Source organism: Tetrapisispora phaffii, chromosome 1, assembly GCF_000236905.1.
Source record: "Tetrapisispora phaffii CBS 4417 chromosome 1, complete genome".
In the NCBI taxonomy this organism is placed as follows: domain Eukaryota; kingdom Fungi; phylum Ascomycota; class Saccharomycetes; order Saccharomycetales; family Saccharomycetaceae; genus Tetrapisispora; species Tetrapisispora phaffii.
Genome location: NC_016520.1, coordinates 218,870 through 234,032, shown reverse-complemented (window position 1 = coordinate 234,032; position 15,163 = coordinate 218,870). Strand labels below are relative to the sequence as shown.

Here is a 15,163-nt window from a genome sequence, read left to right as displayed (position 1 = left end):
CTTCGCCTTAACTATGGAAATTGAGCCCGAAGTTTCTAGAAGTTCCCACTGTTCCGCAACAACTAAAAGAGAAATGCCAATGGAAGCAGCTTCATTTAAACAATGGTTAATTAATAATATAGTAAACTTGTATAAATATAAATATAAATTTGAATGTAGATATGTAGCAGTTTATAGATACTCCACGTTTGGCCTTATATATTATTACTGCTTACAGTCAATAGTGCTAGAGTGCCAGTGCATTGTGAAGAATTGCTGTGAAACTACAATCGCAAAACATAGATATACAAACACACACATACAAAAATGAGTATTCCATTTGGTTTGGATTTAGGTAATATGAACTCCGTTCTAGCGGTAGCTAGGAACAGAGGTATTGATATTGTTGTTAATGAAGTCTCTAACCGTTCTACCCCTACTATCGTTGGTTTCGGTGAGAAAAATAGGTACATCGGTGAAGCTGGTAAGAATAAGCAAACTTCAAACATCAAGAACACCGTCGATAACGTTAAAAGAATCATTGCTCTTGATTACAATGATGATGACTTAGCCACCGAGTCTAAATATTTCAACTCGAAATTGGTTAAATTAGCTGATGGTAAAGTTGGTACTCAAGTTAGAGTAGGCTCCGAGGTAGAGGAATTCACTGCCACTCAAATTGCAGCTATGTTTTTAGGTAAAGTTAAGAACACTGTCGAAGTCGAAACAAAATCTCCAGTCTCTGACGTTTGTATTGCTGTCCCAGCTTGGTACAATGAAGAACAGCGTTATGCGATTGCAGATGCTGCTAAAATTGCAGGCCTAAACCCAGTGAGAATTGTTAATGAAGTCACTGCTGCTGCTGTCTCTTATGGTGTCTTTAAGACAGATTTGCCAGAAGGTGAAGAAAAACCAAGAATCGTCGCTTTGATTGATATTGGCCATTCTTCATATACTTGTTCTATTGTTTCTTTCACAAAAGGTGAATGCAAGGTTCTAGGTACTGCTTATGATAAACATTTCGGTGGTAGAGACTTTGATCATGCCATCGCTAACCATTTTGCTGACGAATTCGATGCTAAGTACAAATTAAATATTAGAGAAAACCCAAAGGCTTTCCACAGATTGGTAATTGCTGCGGAAAAATTAAAGAAAGTTCTATCTGCTAACTCAACTGCTCCTTTCAATATCGAATCAGTAATGGATGATCTAGATTTCTCTTCTCAATTAACACGTGAAGATTTGGAACAATTAGTGGAACCTTTATTAAGTCGTGTCACTGAGCCAATCACGGCAGCTATTTCTCAAGCTAAGTTGGATATTTCCAATATTGATGTCGTTGAAATTATTGGTGGTACCACCCGTATCCCAGTCTTAAAGAATGCTATTTCAAATGTCTTTAACAAAGACGTTTCTTCCACTTTAAACCAAGATGAAACTATTGCTAAAGGTGCTGCATTCATTTGTGCTATTCATTCTCCAACTTTAAGAGTCAGACCATTCAAATTTGAAGATATCCACCCTTACTCTGTATCTTATTATTGGGATAAGCAAGTTGAAGATGAAGATAACTTAGAAGTTTTCACAAAGAATTCAACTTTCCCATCAACTAAATTGATTACTTTACATCGTACCGGTGATTTCTCAATGGGAGCCAAATACACCAATAAGGAGGAATTACCAAAATCAGTTAGAGCTGACATCGCATCATGGGATATTACTGGTGTTAAATTGAATGACAACAAAGAATCTATTGAGGCAAAATTGAAGTTAAGATGTGACCCATCTGGCTTACATATTATTGAAGAAGCTTACACTGTTGAAGAAGTTGTCACCAAAGAAGAAATTCCACTACCAGACGATGCTGCAGAAGACGCTGAACCTGAATACAAAGAAATCAAGAACATTGTCAAGAAAGACAATCTAACAATTGTTGCACACACATTTGCATTAGATCCTGCTACTTTGAATGCTTTCACTGAAAAGGAAAACGAATTGTTTGCACAAGATAAATTGGTTGCTGAAACTGAAGAAAAAATGAATCAATTGGAAGAGTACATCTACTCTATGAGATCTAAGCTGTCCGAACAATACTCTACTTTTGCTAGTGACGAAGAGAAGCAAGTCTTAAATGAAAAATTAAATCAAGCTGAAGAATGGCTTTATGATGAAGGTTTAGAAACCACTAAGGCAAACTATATTGCCAAGTACGATGAGTTAGCTAAATTAGGTAATGTCATCAAGGATAGATACATGGCTAAGGAAGAAGAAAAAAGACAAGCAATTTTAGCAGAAGAAAAGCTTGCGAAGGAGGCTGCTGCTGCTGCTGCTGCCGCTGAAGCTGAAGCCAAAGCTGCCACCGACGCTGAAGGTACTGCCGAAGGAACTGCCGAAGGAACTGCCGAACCTACTGTCGAGGACAGTGCCGATGCCGACGTTGATGTTGAAATGGATTAGTTCTATTTATGATATTTTTAATATATCGACTACTTAATGAATGGATATGTATTGTATACACTATAAAGTAAAAAATATTGATAATTGTTATAGTAAAATTGTATATTTTAAAGTAAATGAATTGCTTATATATTACATTAGTTATCTACGATATTTGAATTTTTGAATATTATTTCTCTTGAATATTATTTTTTTTAACCTTTTAGGAAATGGTGCCAGTTGCATTATATACTGCTTATCAATATATCAATGCACTTTGGATAACTTTTTCTTTCTTTCGAATTCAGCAAATGCTTTAATCGACACAGGAATATCATTCCATCCATCATTATCGACTTCTTCTGCTTTAAGATTTTCTTGTGTTTTCTTAATAAGGTTCCTTTTCTTTGCCTCAATGACACTCTTCGGAAGGGAATGTTTCCTTGGAGGGAATAAACCATTTACTTTATCGATTGAAGCGTTCTTCACTAATTCTTCATATTCCAATTTCTTCGATTTCAAAGATTTTGGAATATTCTTCATTGGTAGTAGTTTCAAGGGAGGATCCCAATCTTCAGGCCAAACCTCTGATGTCGCAGTAACCTTCTCCACAGCCTCAAGTCGCTTCAATCTCCAATATTTGATATCCTCGCTGTAAATATCCCAAACGCAGTTTACACATCCTGACATACAGCAATTTTCTGGTTGAAACGGTCTTGATGGGACAGCAATCCCTGCAATCATGCGACTATCCATTGGCGAATGTCCACCTTCCACTGTTGTGTTTCTTTTCATCACATCCTCAGAAGCACCTCTAGTTAACCTCTGCTCATTTGCAGAAGGAACCCCCGCTGTGTTCCCAGTAAAAGTCATGTTTCGTGTAACTAATTTCCATTTAACATTATAAAACGCAGTCTTCTTAGCGTGCTGTCGTACTAACATAGTAAACATGATAATTTGTCCTTTACTATTAATATACAGTCCTTAATCTGATGACACCTCTGAATATGCGCTTGTAAACATCTTTGATAGTTTGTCTATAACCCTTTTTATAAAGCAGATCGTGCTTATTCATAAAATGCTGTGTTACAGTTTTTTATGCCTTAGATCGTTGCAAAATCAATACATTTGAACTCATGAGCATTGTAATAAAAGATATAGGAAACGTCGTTAAAAGAAATGTTGTCAAGATGCATTGACTCAGAGTGTTGAATCTTCTATGAAGATAGCAGGAAGATTTTTACCGCTGAAGTGTTAGGTGTTTGTGTGAACAACGTGGTACATATAGGAAGAGATGGCCGATAAGCAGAAAAGGTTCAGATTAGTGAAACGAAACCCTTCCATCAAGGGGTTATCACACCAGAAAATCCATAGCACTGTGTACATCAAGAGCACCACGCCATATGTGAGTGGTGTGAAGAGGATCAACAAGTTTCTCGAGAACCTGGACAAGCAGGCAGCCATATATGTGACTGTGCTAGGAATGGGCCGTGCCGTCGAGAAGACTTTGTCGATGGCATTGTATTTTGAGAACACCAAGCACAAGAGAGTGGAGGTATACACAAGAACTGTGGACTTGCTGGATGAAGTGATCGATGAGTCTGCAGAGGAGAGCACAAGTACGAGCGATAGCGATAGCGATGACGATGAACACAAAGTGACCACTCTAAAAAACAGAAAGATAACTGGTATCGAACTTCGACTCTACCCATAGCCTCACAGCAGTTACTAGAGACCAGCTTCGAAGAGATTACCAACCGATCGCTCCGATGAGCAATTGCAAGAGAAGTCAACCGTCGTACCCGGTCATCGACAGCGTAGAACCCAGCTCTTTCGCCATCCATATATACCTACATAGCCCTACGTAACAAGATATAGTTAGCCATGAATATAGAACAATATAGCCACGCCAAAGGGTACACCCAGGCACCTGTCACCAGCAACTTGCATGTCATCGCAAGTGGTTGCGCTACTGGCATGCCATTGTTTACCCTGTCCTCTTTCCATTTTTAACAGCTTTCCATTTTTTCAGTAAAGCGATTTTGAGATGTTGATAATAAGAACAAGCAACTTAATCATTAGTAACATACAGTTGAAACATGTTTAATTATCGTGCATTTTAGATGAGTGTGTTGTTTATAATGACCGTAGTGTGAGTAGCTTTTGTTAACTTCAGAGGTGCTGTGTTTACTGAGTTTATCCGCTCATTAAGAGACGCAGATTGTTTGAAGAAGTTAATTGACGCCGGTTCTGTGAATTGCATATATATACTTACACTCACGTACCCACGCACACACCCACACACATATACACACACGCAAATACATACATCATGGGGAATTTATTCAGTTCTATGTTTGATAGGTTATGGGGTGTTAATAAAGAACTACGTATTTTAATCCTTGGTTTGGATGGTGCTGGTAAGACCACAATTTTATACAGATTGCAGATTGGTGAGGTGGTCACTACAAAGCCAACCATTGGTTTTAATGTAGAGACATTGTCGTATAAGAATTTGAAGCTGAATGTTTGGGATTTAGGTGGACAAACTAGTATCAGACCGTATTGGCGTTGTTACTATGCAGACACATCCGCTGTTATATTCGTTGTCGATTCCACAGACAAAGATCGTATGGCCACTGCATCAAAGGAGTTACATCTAATGTTACAAGAGGAGGAGTTACAAGACGCTGCATTATTGGTGTTTGCCAATAAACAAGATCAAGTTGGTGCTTTGAGCGCAAGTGAAGTCTCTAAAGAACTGAATCTTGTGGAACTGAAGGATAGAAGCTGGTCTATTGTCGCCTCAAGTGCAATCAAAGGTGAAGGCATAACAGAAGGTCTGGATTGGCTGATCGATGTGATAAAGGAGGAACAATTATAATTCATTAAATAATTAACAAACAGAAAACCGAAACACGCAGTATCATGTACTAATTTTTGATTCTCTCTTTCCCTCTACAATAACATATCTTTGTTAATAATGCAATTTGGGGACGTTGCAAGTCAAATGAATATTCTCAATGCTTATTTTGCATAGTACGTACATACTCAAATATTGTATATATACTTATATATAAAGATGTATTCTTAATTACATTGTTGTCTCTCAAATACATAAGATCTTAATATAAATTGCAGAGGCCCGAATAGAAATCGAGCTAATGCATCCCTTGAATACCTTATATATGTAAATGATATTTATTGTAAAGCCACTAAATGAAGTCAAAATTATTCAAACATACATTATAAATGGCTACTTCATCTAAGAAAAATATACTTTTGACCTATCGTGACATTTGGAATATCGATGAGTCCCTGCCACTTTACAAAACTCTTTCTCCAAAAGTTAACTTCATAAAATACAAGATCACCACTAAGCATGATTTCAAGAGGTTCTTAGAAAACAGTACAATTAATGGATGGTGGATTAATGAAGAATTTTTTGACCTATTAGGCAACCCTAGTGACTACTGGAATCAATACCCTGAATCATTGAAAGCAATATTGGTTCCATGGGTAGGATGTGAATTCATCGATGGTGCAAAACTGTGGAAGGAAAAACAAATTCTACTCTGTAATATTGGTAATAATGCAGCAACTAACGTAGCAGATATGGCAATATTCTTAACTATAAGTTGCTTTAGGCTGACTACTGCTTGGGAATATTGTCTAAGATTTTTGGAGCATGGTGATATTAAGAATTGTAAAACTTATATCGGAGGCTCTGATAAGCCTCAGTTGACAATGTGGACTAGGGATTCAGATGCTGAACATGTAAGCATACAAATGCCAAGTAAAGTTAACTATTCTTCATCTGACAAGCAAGTATTCAATATGCATAACAATTACACAATACTGGGGAAAGAGTTAGAATCACCAACAAATAAAAATGTGTTGATCTTGGGATTCGGCGCAATTGGAAGGAATATTGGTAAGAGATTACATTACTGTTTCGATGCACATATATACTATTTCAAAAGGTCTGGCGCTGTTCATCCAAGTTCACTAAATTATCCAGCTCATTATTGCCCTTCTTTAACTGACAGAACAACATGGGAGAATATAGATCTAATAGTTCTTTCATTACCTTCAAATAAGGATTCTAACGATTTAATATGCACAAAAACTCTTGCCATGTGTAAGAATGGTGTAAGAATAGTAAATGTAGGACGTGGATCATGCATTAATGAAGAGGATTTGATTGACGCATTGAATACAGGGAAAGTGAGTTCATGTGGACTTGACGTGTATAAAGACGAATCAAAGCCAATAAAAAAAGAGCTATTAGAAAGGATAGATATCACCTTAATGCCACACATAGGCAGTGATGTAAAAGATATGATTGAAAGACAAACTGTGGCTACTTTAGAAAATATTGAAGATATATTTCTTCATAATGGTAAAGGGAAGTACACTATCAATCTCCCAAAATAATGACTAATAAATGTATTAGGTTGCTTCTTTTATTTAGCTACAAATAAACCACTTTATCATATATACACATATGTATATATTTACTATTATCCAATTCATAGTTGCTATAATCTAAATACTGTCAGATGAGTGTGACAACTTTCTCTTTGACGTGTCATTTCGATTGTCTGTGATACCAGCTGACGCGTAATGTTTCTTATGCAGATGTTTAAATCCTGGAATTTATAAAAGTGAACTACAATAAATGTATAATCAATTAGAAGAATATTCAAATAAAGTATCATATTTATAGTAGGTTAATATCACTGGACAGCTATAAGATTCATAGTACTGTGGTATAAACTTTGGTGGAATCCCCATTCTGTTTTTATTAAGTCTCAAAAGATATATTTGGTTATTGATTTACCTCTAATATATTTATATTGATATTGATATACACGCATAGTCAACTACATATATATTTAAAAATGGATTCATCACCAAAAACTCCAAGAAATAAGGTTGGTCCGATTGATTTTATTGATATGAGGCAAGGAGAGCTAGGATTAAAAGACAGTTCCGGTGATTACAAAGTACAACCTGTTGGGAAGTCATCGCCATCGAGAATGAATGGCATGCAAAACCAATCCTTTGCTAATTCTGATTTGGCATTAGATTGTATTCTAAGAACTAACCAACCTAGTGATAACAATAACATGGAGAAGGAAATATTAGATAATATTGATATTAATCAGATGTTCAATCACAAAGCTGACAAAATAAAATCGTTTGCAAAAGATAGTTACCAAGCCATACATAAGGAACTTAATGACGATGACGATGATGATGACGATGATGTAGTCAGAATGAATCACTCTCCTATTAAGATTGATATAAGCTCACCTGTCAAAGCCTCAGATGAAGCTGCTACAAACACACATGATACCGATGTTGATGGACCGATAGTTAAGAGACCGAAATTACAGCTGGATGGCGCACCTGATTTACAAAAGGATTATGGTGAGAGAGAAGACAGTTACAATGAAGGAAATACTTTACCGAAACAAATCGATATGGTCGATATGATCGATAGTCCAAATAAGTTTTCACTACATGTTGATAATATGAAAACAATTGAAATTCAGAAGGCCATATTCGAAACAACTAATGAAGAAACCCATAGGTTTGATGATATGAAAGCTGATAAAAAAAATACAGAGAGTAATTCTGATAAAGTAATCACACCAGAAAAACAAACAAGAGATGATACTCCTAATTTGAATAAATTAACGCCGCTATATAATACAGATTTGGCTATTAGCATGCAACTAAATCATCTCGAAGAAAATAAAAAAAAATATGTTATAGATGAACATAATAGTTTTAAAGTTATATCAGAAAGAAACAAAGATCTGATAGCGCAAATAAATAACCTCAATAAAGAATTAAATATTTCACTTTCTGCGCAGGAACAAACAATATACAACTTTAAATTATTAAAAGCAGAATATGATGGATTATCAGAAAAATATGAAACAAAAATAAACATAACTGCAGAAGAGATGGAAAATATTCAAACAGAAAGAGAGAATCAAAATAGGAAAATTGATAAATTAAAGAAGAAAATAAGTGAATATAAAGATGAAATTTCAATGTTGAATCAAAATCAGAAAATTCTACAAAATAAGTACAACCAAACCTCTGATGAATCGGAAAAATGGAAACTATCTCATGAAGAGGTTAATGATAAACTTCAAGCGCTAGAAAAAGACCATCAAGCTGTGCTTAACAATTTAAATCAATTAATATCTGATAAAGAAAAGCTAGGCTCAGAACTCTCATCATATGAAAATCAAGTTAAAGACTTGAATGAAAATATCCATTCCCTGGAAGAGAAGGATAAATTGAATAGTAATAAGTTAGAAACCATCACTGAAGAATATAAAACTTTGCAGCAGAAATTACAAGACACATTAAGCCAACAGAGTGGAACAACTAATGATTTAAATAAACAGTTAGAAGAAACACGTTTAGCAAAAATTGAAGTAGAGAGCCAATTAGATGAACTAAAAACCTCGTCTATTAGTGAAAAGGAAACATTAGAAATCAAACTAAAAGAAACAGAACAACAGTTAGAAAATAACACGAAATTAGTTGACGAATTACTTGCTAAGAAAACATCACTAGAAACTGAGCTCCATGAGAAAATAAACTCAATAGAGCTTCTAAAGAAACAGAATACTGAATCAAATGATGATTCAGAGATAAATAAAGCTCAAGTTGGGCAATTGAAAATTGAAATTCAAGCCCTCAAAGAAAAGGAGATGGTTTTGAATGACTCAATCAATAAGTTAGAGGATAAAACTGAGGAATGGAAGATGAAATATCAAGATAAATGTTCTGACTTAGATAAAAATCGTTTAGAAGTGGAAAGTTTACAAATGAAATGTAAAAATATGGAAGAAGAGCATTTAGCGGAATTAGAAAGAGTGCATGCAAACATAAGCTTATTGCAAACGTTAATTGAAGAAAATAATGACAACATGAATACTTTGAAGAAAGAAAATGAACTTTTAAAAACTGGGAATTCTAAAACTAACCGTCAAGAAGAGACGATGAATGAAAATATGACCAAGATGTCAGACGAGATCAATTCATTAAAGACAGAAACAACTACTTTGAAAGAACAGTTAGCTAATAAAGAGCAAGAAATAAACAAAAGACTAAAATTATTAGCGGAAGACCTCTATGTACAATATTCAAGTAAACATGAACAGAAAGTAAAGTTATTAAAAAAAGGCTATGACTCAAAATACCAAACAAAAATCGATCAATTGACATTACAAAATGAGGGCTATCTACAAGAGGTTGATCAGTTGAAAAAACAATTGGCTCTCGAACGTAACGAGAAGCAAAAAGTTCTACAACTTCTAGAGAAAGAATGATTCTACCATTTATCATCTCCATTGCGATTGATATAGCAATTGACAGGTTTACCATTTAAAAGACACATTAATTAAATCTTCAGTAGTTCTAGATATACTTATAAATTGTAATACCCTTCATACTTTAATCTACCCACAGGCTTATGATTAAGATATAATTATATGTAGACATTTTTCACATTTAAAGGTTTCATCAAAAACCATCGTTAATTGAGAACGGCCCATCGCAATAATATTTTATTTTTGTTAATTGCATCAAAGATCAAAACTTTTATCTAATAAGATTCGGTGTAAAAAGATAGAGAGATGAGTGTCTTAAAAACATTGGATTAAGATTAATATTAAATAAATCAATGACTTATTTATCATTATATAACCTGTGTATATTGATACTTTTCTAATATACAAACTTGATTTAAAATCTTTAACGAATTAAAACAGTACTGATCGGTCTTTCGATTTTTAATCTCCTAAATACATAATTGATTTGGAATTCATCAGAAACGCAAACGATATCATTTTATTTAGCAGCTACAAATTAAGCATATCAATTATAAATTTACCGTACATTGTTGGTAGAGTTTAGGAGTTGCTGGTTGTAAAGGAGACGAGTTACAGTTGTGAATATTTTTTACTTTACCCATTGCATCATTGAGTAACTCAATGACTAATTCTAGAACTCCTCTTGGAGCTTTGGAGCTATTACAGCAATATAATGACCACAGACTGCAGAAAGATAAGGTCATTGAATACATTGAAGATAATGTCATTGAACCAGACCAAACACCTTCTTATGATGCGTTAGTGGAAGAGAACAAAGAATTGAAAAAAAAATTGAAAGACCAAAAGAATGATATAGATAGACTGAACCAATACATAGAGGACCTTGAAGACAAGTTGCAGAAAAACAATGCTGTAACTTTGATACACAATGATACCGATACGGTATTGCTAAATACTAGCAATCAATTGTCAAAACCTATTCCAACAAGGTCAAACAATAGAACAACTAATAGAAAAATATTAAATTCAAGCGTTACACCACTAAAATTAAATGAATCAGATGACGTTAAACATTCATTAACAAGTAATTTTGACATCGAGAACACAATAGATAGTGCATTGGATGATATGTCACCAGATCCTACTAGATTGCATAAAACTCATGATAATATAAACTTATCATCACCAAATATTACAGGTTCCAATAAATCAAGTTCCTCTGTATTATCTGCATCAGAACAGTCATTGAAATTGACAAAAGGCGAAATATCTCCATTGAGGCCACGTTCTCCAATGAGAGATAGACTAGAGTCTCCACAAAGGGCTAATCGTGTCACAGCTGTGATAAATAATCATATACATTCTCCATTAACTGAAATTTTCTCCACCGAAACAGATATATCCTTTTTTGATCAATCAAAGTTAAAATTTTTTAATGATACTTCTAAAACTTCTTTGGATCAGTTGAAAAAGTCTGAATTGACTAACAATTCTGAGTTTTCACCTTCGTCCAAAGCCAAGATCAATGATTTCACAGAACTATTGGATCATTCATTTTTAACGGGGTCTACAGATCTAAAATTTTCAAATCCTTTATCAATCGATGACAAGAAAGTAGATGGCTTAGTAAAAACATCACCAACAGCTGCACATCTGAATACAGACGCAAAATTAAGCTCACCCGTGATATTAAGTAAACCAACAGATTTTAAAAGAGATATTGGACAACAATTTTTATCTATTCCTTCAATAGAAGATAAAGCTTATGATACAAATACTAATAAAAATCGTGCCAGCCCATTATTATCTTCTAAGATGTCAAGATCACCAAGTCTCAAGAGTTTGAATGGAGATAATATCCCAAGTGTCAAAAGCCCTGCAGAATCAAATCACATCCCATTATTTGTTGAACCACAAGACTTTGGTACTATTAAACTTACTGCAATTAGTACATTATATATAGATCAGCTTAGTTCATCTAAGGAACGATTGGTTTTGATTAGTGTTGTTGATCGTAACACGGATAAAGAAATTTTTAGGTTTGCCAAATCATTCTATAAAATATTTGAATTAAATAATCAATTGAGATCTATGTCGGGGGAATATTCACTTCCTCCCTTACCGGATAATAGCCTTTTTGATACCTTGACTCCATTAAAGGTTTATTCGAGATTGGCAAAAATTAATGCTTATTTGTCCAGTTTATTCAACATCCCAACCTTTTCCGGTGAAATTGGACTGTTAATTGCAAGATTTATTAGCACAGACACAGTAATCAACCCTGAAAGTTTGCATGATTCCTCTAAAGAAGGCTACTTGCTAACTAGAAGACAAAAAACATTAAGCTCAACTCAACCATGGAAAGTAAATTATGCAGTTTTGCATGATAATATATTGGATTTGCTTGAAGACTCGACTATAAAAGAATCTACTAATATTAATAATACCACTATTGAATCGATACATGCCTCTCAAGACAATAAATATGGAACAATTCATGGTTTTCAAATCGTTGAACATAAGGGTGGGTTATCTTCAAATAATAAGTACTATATGTGTGCTGAAACCGCAGCTGAAAAATCAGAATGGATAAATATATTAGATTCAGTTAGTAACAAATCTCAATCGAAATCTTCTCAAAGTTCTACGATTGATCAAGCTTCGCTTGCTGATTCATTTGAAGAAAAGACTAAAATTCCATTAAACTCACATAGCCCAATATCTCCATCAAAAAGTCCAGAGCAGTGTGATAGAAAGGAGCAGAAAAAGGGGAAACGTAGTTTCTTTCCATTTAAGAGGTCAATGGGAATTTTAAGTCCATCTCCTGGATCCGAAGAAGCTCTGCCAACAGAAAGTGATGAAATAAATTATTTCATCTCTAACCCAATCACTTCCTCCCATAATTTTACTAGATCTAAAGGAATCTTTGGATTACCTATCGAAGAAGCAGTTAAGCTATCATCACACAAACTTCAGAATAAATATGAAATTCCTAGTATCGTTTATCGATGCTTGGAATTTATATATACAAAAGGTGGTTTACAAGAACAAGGTATATTTAGATTGAGTGGGTCTTCTGCATTGGTAAGGATATTACAAGATAAATTTAATACAGATCATGATATCAATCTTTGTACATATTTGGAGGAAAGTGAGTCGACAACATCGAATATAGTAGATGTGAATACAGCAGCTAGTTTATTAAAACTTTATCTCCGTAATTTGCCACACTTAATATTTGGTGATGAGTTTTATTCATCTTTCAAAAACGCTGCTGAATCTAGTAATAGCCCTTCTTTAGTAGCCTTGGAATTTAAGAAATTAATCCAAAGTCCTTCAATGTCTAATTCAAAGGTGGCGTTGATGTATGCATTATTCGAATTATTAAAGAAGACGAGTGAAAATAATAAGATCAATAAAATGAACTTGAAAAACATTTGCATTGTATTTTCTCCTACTCTTAATATTCCGATAGACATACTTCAACCATTCATAGTTGATTTTGATTGTATATTTAAAGATGGGAAACCTATATCTGACAACGAAAGAGTACTTATAGATGTGGATATTCCGCAATTATCTTAATAATTAATAGAAATACAGATATTTTAATTCATAAAAATATTTATAATATTTATAATATTTAGCTGAGAATGAATAATGGTATCGTATTATTCTTGTCGAAATATATTAACAAGAGCTATTATAAATAAATAGATAAATAAACGCAAATACAAGACTATATATTATCTATTGACAGAAAGTGCACTTTGGAGATGATAAGTTACACATTATTAAAGTTACTTCTGGTGCTTTCTTGATCTAAGTATGTTTTCAATAAAAGACTCACCAGCTTTGTAAGATGACCTAACAAGTGGTCCAGATGCACAGTAAGAAAAACCCATGTCTAAAGCAATCTGCTTCCAGTAATCAAATTTATCTGGATGGACATACTCGACAACCTTCATATGTCTTTTGGTAGGTCTCATGTACTGACCAAATGTGACGACATTACAATCTATTGTTCTTAGATCCTTCAGTGTTTGTAAAACTTGTTCATCTGTTTCCCCTAATCCTAGCATAATTGACGTTTTTGTTATTAAATCAGGTACAGTTTTCTTTGCTCGTTCTAGCACGGCCAGCGACTGTCTGTATGTAGCTCTTCTATCTCTAACATGTGGTGTTAAAGCTTCTGTAGTCTCTAGATTATGTGCATACACATCCAGCCCACTCATGGCCATGACATCAACCATCTCTAAATTACCCATGAAATCACCAGATAACGTTTCAACTAATGTCTTTGGTGCCTTTTCTTTTATCAACCTCACAGTCTCAGCCAAATGGTATGCACCACTATCAACTAAATCATCTCTATCCACAGTTGTCAACACAACATAACCTAGACCCCACCTACTGATAGCTTCAGCTGTGTTTAATGGTTCCGATGGATCTGGTTTTGCAGGATTTCTATTTGTCTTGACGGAACAAAATCTGCATCCACGAGTACATGTATCACCTAATAACATAATTGTTGCTGTAGATTTTGATCTATCATCTCCACCCCAACATTCTCCTATATTTGGACACTTTGCTTCTTGACAAACTGTACTTAATTTAAGTTCTTTCAGATCTTTCTGTAATTTGTGATAACCTGAACCTTTTGGAATTGGTACTCTAAGCCATTTGGGTAATCTCTTAACTTCTTCTTTATCTTGTCTAGCACTCTCTAGAGGATCTAAATTAAACTTTGCAGCTTTACCTGATAGAAAATCAGCAAATGAAGGACCTTTATTTAACGTATCTTTGAATTGTGTGGCTCTTCTGCCTCTACTGATGTTATCGACTGTTGCATTCTTCACAGTATTCGATATCAATCTCTTATTAGTATATGAATGAAAAATATTATTTGCTGATCTTTGGAGCATAGACATTTCTTCTATGAATATATATGAAGCTTTAAACCTATTCTGGTATAAGTTTAAACGATTCTCAAAAAAGAGTCACTTCTCACTTTTAATAAATTGTAATAGCCTTGTTTTGTTAACCAAACTAGTTCAACTCACCACCTTTTTCTATAATAGCAGTAGAAGGTATAATAAAAACTGTTTAGAAGTTTTATATACCTATCTTATTAAATGATTATACAAGTTTAAATAAAGTATTATCTTGAGATGACCAATTAGGCTCTTATTTGTTGCTACTCTTTGCGTTAACACTGTAGCGCGCCCAAACAGAATCAAATGGCTTCATATTTAAAGAGCTTAAAGCATTTGGAGAGATAAGTTTAGATAATAAAATGCTCAATAAGTAAGGTTTATTGTAATTATTTATAACTACTATAGATATATTGACTTAATATATATTTATATGTACAGTATGTATAT

General features: G+C 34.0%; 8 protein-coding genes across 8 annotated transcripts; 6 read left to right on the top strand and 2 right to left on the bottom strand.

The window, feature by feature from the left end:
- Positions 1 to 306: 306 nt before the first annotated feature.
- TPHA0A01200 (uncharacterized protein) lies at positions 307 to 2,436 on the top strand (the record flags this gene model as incomplete). The annotated part of the gene is made up of 1 exon (XM_003683590.1): positions 307 to 2,436. One exon carries the CDS (start codon positions 307 to 309, stop codon positions 2,434 to 2,436), a length of 2,130 nt encoding a protein of 709 aa, XP_003683638.1.
- A 246-nt stretch (positions 2,437 to 2,682) lies between these two features.
- DPC25 (Dpc25p) lies at positions 2,683 to 3,366 on the bottom strand (the record flags this gene model as incomplete). The annotated part of the gene is made up of 1 exon (XM_003683589.1): positions 2,683 to 3,366. The coding sequence occupies one exon, from the start codon at positions 3,364 to 3,366 to the stop codon at positions 2,683 to 2,685; it is 684 nt and encodes a 227-aa protein (XP_003683637.1).
- A 343-nt stretch (positions 3,367 to 3,709) lies between these two features.
- Positions 3,710 to 4,129, top strand: POP7 (ribonuclease P/MRP protein subunit POP7; the record flags this gene model as incomplete). Its single annotated transcript, XM_003683588.1, has 1 exon — positions 3,710 to 4,129. The coding sequence occupies one exon, from the start codon at positions 3,710 to 3,712 to the stop codon at positions 4,127 to 4,129; it is 420 nt and encodes a 139-aa protein (XP_003683636.1).
- Positions 4,130 to 4,747: 618 nt separating this feature from the next.
- ARL1 (Arf family GTPase ARL1) lies at positions 4,748 to 5,299 on the top strand (the record flags this gene model as incomplete). Its single annotated transcript, XM_003683587.1, has 1 exon — positions 4,748 to 5,299. One exon carries the CDS (start codon positions 4,748 to 4,750, stop codon positions 5,297 to 5,299), a length of 552 nt encoding a protein of 183 aa, XP_003683635.1.
- A 368-nt stretch (positions 5,300 to 5,667) lies between these two features.
- Positions 5,668 to 6,852, top strand: TPHA0A01160 (glyoxylate reductase; the record flags this gene model as incomplete). Its single annotated transcript, XM_003683586.1, has 1 exon — positions 5,668 to 6,852. The coding sequence occupies one exon, from the start codon at positions 5,668 to 5,670 to the stop codon at positions 6,850 to 6,852; it is 1,185 nt and encodes a 394-aa protein (XP_003683634.1).
- Positions 6,853 to 7,319: 467 nt separating this feature from the next.
- On the top strand, positions 7,320 to 9,776 carry SLK19 (Slk19p; the record flags this gene model as incomplete). Its single annotated transcript, XM_003683585.1, has 1 exon — positions 7,320 to 9,776. One exon carries the CDS (start codon positions 7,320 to 7,322, stop codon positions 9,774 to 9,776), a length of 2,457 nt encoding a protein of 818 aa, XP_003683633.1.
- A 663-nt stretch (positions 9,777 to 10,439) lies between these two features.
- On the top strand, positions 10,440 to 13,364 carry TPHA0A01140 (uncharacterized protein; the record flags this gene model as incomplete). The annotated part of the gene is made up of 1 exon (XM_003683584.1): positions 10,440 to 13,364. The coding sequence occupies one exon, from the start codon at positions 10,440 to 10,442 to the stop codon at positions 13,362 to 13,364; it is 2,925 nt and encodes a 974-aa protein (XP_003683632.1).
- A 215-nt stretch (positions 13,365 to 13,579) lies between these two features.
- Positions 13,580 to 14,710, bottom strand: LIP5 (lipoate synthase; the record flags this gene model as incomplete). Its single annotated transcript, XM_003683583.1, has 1 exon — positions 13,580 to 14,710. The coding sequence occupies one exon, from the start codon at positions 14,708 to 14,710 to the stop codon at positions 13,580 to 13,582; it is 1,131 nt and encodes a 376-aa protein (XP_003683631.1).
- Between the last annotated feature and the right edge of the window lie 453 nt (positions 14,711 to 15,163).